Source organism: Phocoena phocoena, chromosome 15 (genome assembly GCF_963924675.1).
Source record: "Phocoena phocoena chromosome 15, mPhoPho1.1, whole genome shotgun sequence".
In the NCBI taxonomy this organism is placed as follows: domain Eukaryota; kingdom Metazoa; phylum Chordata; class Mammalia; order Artiodactyla; family Phocoenidae; genus Phocoena; species Phocoena phocoena.
The window spans coordinates 57,080,283-57,085,160 of record NC_089233.1 but is presented as its reverse complement, the minus strand read 5'-3'; the positions used below and the strand labels follow the sequence as shown (position 1 = coordinate 57,085,160).

Sequence of the window (4,878 nt, the reverse complement as noted above, 5' to 3'; positions counted from 1 at the left end):
TGCTATCTCCTGGTTTGGATTGGGTTAAGAGCTGAAAGCACAGTTCAGTTGACAATACTGGGGAGACATTGACAAAGAAAAGGTAAAGATGAACTTTTCTTCAGAATGTGAAAAATATGAGAGTACTGAAGGATAAAAGGTAAGAGCCAGTACTGAGGGAGACACTGATAGGAAGAAAGGCAGGATGAGATCCTGGGGGAGAAGCAGCATGGAGTCAGTGTTACTGAACTCAGGTTCGACTGCTTGCCACTCAAAAGCCAAAACTCGAGTGGTAAGTGTTGGTTGGAAACGAAAGATTGCTTTATTCAGAAGGCTGGCAACCTGGGGAGAAGGTGGACTCATGTCTAAAAGCTAAATCCCAAGATTTGCTCTACCATGAAAGTTTTTTTTTTGTTGTTGTATTTTTGTATTTTTAATGACTGAAACAAGACAGACCTAAAACCACAGCTTCTGAAAGAACCATTTGTTCTTGCCAGTCTTGTATCTCTCCTCAAACTTGACCTTGGCCTCTCGTTGGGCCTTGTGTTTGAGAGCAGGGTCTCTGAAGACATCCTTGTTGACAACAGTTTTGTCCAAGGGGATATCCACAGAGTACCATGTAGGCATGAGGTGATTATAATTATAAACTTTCACAAAAGACTTGATCTTTGACCTCTTGGCAATTTTCTTCTTGCCCATGGCAGCTGCCACTTTGTGGGGATAGCGATCAATTCCAGCCACCAGAGCATGCCTGTAGGGTCGGTCTGAGGTGCCATCATCAATGTTCTTTACGATGACCGCTTTGCGTCCGGAGTAGCGACCGGCCAGGACCAGCACCACCTTCCCGGGTTTCATGAACTTGCCCATGTTGGCAGCAACCTCTCGGGCCTACAGCAGAGGAAGCTACCATGAAAAATTTTAAAGGAAGAATTATTTGAGGAGGGGGTCAAGGTCTACATTATCTTCCACTGTGTGCAGACTTTCTTCTCATTGGTTGATGATGAGGTAACAGGGCAGTGTTCCAGGAATCTTGTGCTCAGCCTGAAGTCACCATCCTCCACATGGGTGGGAGCCTTAGTTTCTGCAGAAGAGCTCAAAGGTATTGTTATGTATATTCCTTGAGTAGGAACCAGGACCTTGCTTTGTTGCTGCACTAGTTTCTGGACTGCTTCTCCTTTGTTTCTTCACCCTTTCCCTTCCCTGATTAGCAACTGTTTGAATCTGCCCTTTGGAACTCAGGGAAGGTCAAGGAAGCTGAATGAAGCTTATTTCCTACAAACAAGAAGTGGGGACACTAAAATGATTTGTACCCAGAAGGGTCCCACAGAGCCCAGCTCCATTTCATCATGATGGAAGAGCTTGGGGAAAAGATGGAAGGACAGGGGTTGGGTGAGAATCCAGGTAATTCAGGTAAAAAAGGGAGAGTTGACAGGCTCTTGGTTAGTTGGCTTTGGCATTTTGAATTTTATACAACGCCTAGCACACAACCTAACATCTGGTGGGCATCAGTGTTTTTTCGGATTGAAAAAGGCATCCACCCAGTATGTAACTTGAGGCTCCCCACAGAGCACTTTGCTTCCAAACTCCAGGACCATGTACCTGCTTGGTAGGAAAGGACCTGAATAGTCTTATTCCCACTACACAGCTAAGAAATTGTGACATGAGAGGGTTGGTGACTATCCTGAAGTCATCAAGCCAGGAGGCTATCTCCAGCTGGGTCTGGAACCCAGGCCTCTCTGCCCAAGACCTTTCTCACTTGGAGGCTGCATGAGAACTGCAGAGCCTGGAGGCTGGGTTTTCCACATGGGAGAACTTACTGTTAGTTTATGTTGGCTGTGAAAAACTCCAATTATTTTGTTAACAAATCAAAACATGATGTGAATATAGTTTCCTGTGCTATACAATAAATCTTTGTGTTTATCTTGTAATAACTTATAATGGAAAAGAATAAAAAGAAAGAATATAGATATATACATTAAATATGTATCACTTTGCTGTCCTCCTAAAACTAACACAATGTTGTAAATCAACTGTACTTCAATTTAAAAAAAACTCACTAAAATGAGGAGGCCTCTGATTTTGTGATACCTGTGCCCAGAAGCAAGGGTTGCATTTCTGCACCAGACTGAGCTTTTGTTGGAATGTGAGGTGGGGTAAGAGCCAGAAAGAGAGGACATGGGAATTTCTGCTGAATGCCTGGGCCTCAGGAGTACCAGGGTTGACAGGAAGGGAGGATGCCAGAGGTGGTCTTGGTGACCCTTCTCCTTTTCTGGGGGCCCATCCTCTCCTCTTCTTTTCCCCAAACATCCTCTCACCTGAACTGTTTCCCCAGCTGCCTGAGGCCTCTTCCCCAGGGCCTAAGCTCCAGTGCATGCTCTGATTGAGAGCATTGAGTCTTAATTACTCTTCCCAGACCCCATCCAAACTTCTCTGGGCTATGTCCCACCTCCTCAGGCACATTTCCTAAAGCACTCATCCAAGCTGGCTTTGCCTGGCTGGGTTCCCTGAAAGCAGAGCCTGAACATGCTTGGGTGCAGGTGGCTTATTTTGGAGACAATCAATCCCAGGAAGCAGGACTTGGGGAAATGGGAGGTGGTAAAGAAGGAGGAAAAGCCATATAAAATTCTGTTAAGGTTGCTCTTGTGAGAAATGAGGCTCCATTTCACCAATAAGCATGCAGAAATCTCCTAGACCATCCATGCAAAGGACAGGAGATGGGAGAACTTATACTTCAACTTCTGCAGGGATTATTCCCAGGGACCTTGACTACCCCAAACATCTGGACTACATTTGCCCACAGACTTCTGAGGCTCTGATGAAGGCCCCAAGTGTTGGTCCCGTGGGTGGGGGTGGGCTTGAGCTAGGATGCTGACAATTAAGTCTGAACTTGAACAGAGCTGTCCAGTACCCCTGGAGCAGAGATCAAAGGTGGGAGAGAAGATGTGACATGGGCACCACAAGCATATCCATTATGAAGCTATGTTATAGAGGCATATGAACTCAACTTCCAGGTGAAATGAACCTTGCATCAGTACAAACTAAGCCCGTCTGTTTCCAGTAAAATTATCTGCCTGGAACTGTATTGTGTTTAGTATTTTATTAAAACTACAGAGCTAGGAACACTAACACTTTAGTTGTTATTTGGCTGAGGTATCTTTTTCTATACTTTCCATTACAATATTTTTGTGCCTTACATATTGGGTGTAACTAATATGTTGGATTGGAAAACAATCCAGTTTTGTTTTGTTTTTTATTATTATCCCGTTGTATTTTATTTATTTCTTTATACAGCAGGCTCTTATTAGTCATCCATTTTATACACATCAGTGTATACATGTCAATCCCAATCTCCCAATTCATCACACCCCCACCCCCACCCCTCACTGCTTTCCTCCATTGGTGTCCATACTGTTCTCTACATCTGTGTCTCAATATCTGCCCTGCAAACTGGTTCATCTGTACCATTTTTCTACATTCCACATATATGCGTTAATATACGATATTTGTTTTTCTCTTTCTGACTTACTTCATTCTCTATGACAGTCTCTAGATCCATCTATGTCTCTACAAATGACCCAATTTCATTCCTTTTTATGGCTGAGTAATATTCCACTGCATATATGTACCACATCTTCTTTATCCATTTGTCTGTTGATGGGCATTTAGGTTGCTCTCATGACCTGGCTATTGTAAACAGTGCTGCAATGAACATTGGGGTGCATGTGTGTTTTTGATTTATGGTTTTCTCTGGGTATATGCACAGTAGCAGGATTGCTGTGTCATATGGTAATTCTATTTCTAGTTTTTAAAGAAACCTCCATACTGTTCTCCATAGTGGCTGTATCAATTTACATTCCCAGCAACAGTGCAAGAGGGTTCCCTTTTGCCCACACCTCTCCAGCATTTGTTGTTTGTAGATTTTCTGATGATGCCCATTCTAACTGGTGTGAGGTGAGACCTCATTGCAGTTTTGATTTGCATTTCTCTAATAATTAGTGATGTTGAGCAGTTTTCATGTGCTTCTTGGCCATCTGTATGTCTTCTTTGGAGAAATGTCTATTTAGGTCCTCTGCCCATTTTTGGATTGGGCTGTTTGTTTTTTAAATATTGAGCTGCATGAGCTGTTTATATATTTTGGAGATTAATTCTTTGTTGATTCATTTGCAAATATTTTCTCCCATTCTGAGGGCTGTCTTTTCATATTCGTTATGGTTTCCTTTGCTGTGCAAAAGCTTTGAAGTTTCATTAGGTCCCATTTGTTTATTTTTATTTTTATTTCCATTACTCTAGGACGTGGATCAAAAAAGATCTTGTTGTGATTTACGTCAAAGAGTGTTCTTCCTATGTTTTCCTCTAATAGTTTTACAGTGTCTGGTCTTACATTTAGACCTCTAATCCATTTTTAGTTTATTTTTGTGTATGGTGTTAGGGAGTGTTCTAATTTCATTCTTTTACATGTAGCTGTCCAGTTTTCTCAGCACAACTTATTGAAGGGACTGTCTTTTCTCCATTGTATATCCTTACCTCCTTTGTCATAGATTAGTTGACCATAGGTGCGTAGATTTACCTCTGGGCTTTCTGTCTTGTTCCATTGATCTATGTTTCTGTTTTTGTGCTAGTACCATATTGTCTTGATTACTGTAGGTTTGTAGTATAGTCTGAAGTCAGGGAGTCTGATTCCTCCAACTCCATTTTTTTCCCTCAAGAATGCCTTGGCTATTCGGGGTCTTTTGTGTCTCCATACAAATTTTAAGATTTTTTGTTCTAGTTCCATAAAAAATGCCATTGGTAATTTGATAGGGATTGCATTGAATCTGTAGATTGCTTTGGGTAGTATAGTCATTTTCACAATATTGATTCTTCCAAGTCAAGAACATGGCATATCTCTCCATCTATTAG

The 4,878-nt window shown here is 42.0% G+C and overlaps 1 protein-coding gene across 1 annotated transcript; it reads right to left on the bottom strand.

Annotated features, from left to right (window-relative positions):
- Positions 1-435: 435 nt before the first annotated feature.
- LOC136135053 (large ribosomal subunit protein eL27-like) lies at positions 436-846 on the bottom strand. The gene has a single exon (XM_065892870.1). The coding sequence runs from the start codon at positions 844-846 to the stop codon at positions 436-438; it is 411 nt and encodes a 136-aa protein (XP_065748942.1).
- Positions 847-4,878: the final 4,032 nt, after the last annotated feature.

What these genes read in the sequence shown, in the direction of transcription:
- LOC136135053 (XM_065892870.1), bottom strand. Translation starts at nt 846, where the DNA reads ATGGGCAAGTTCATGAAACCCGGGAAGGTGGTGCTGGTCCTGGCCGGT.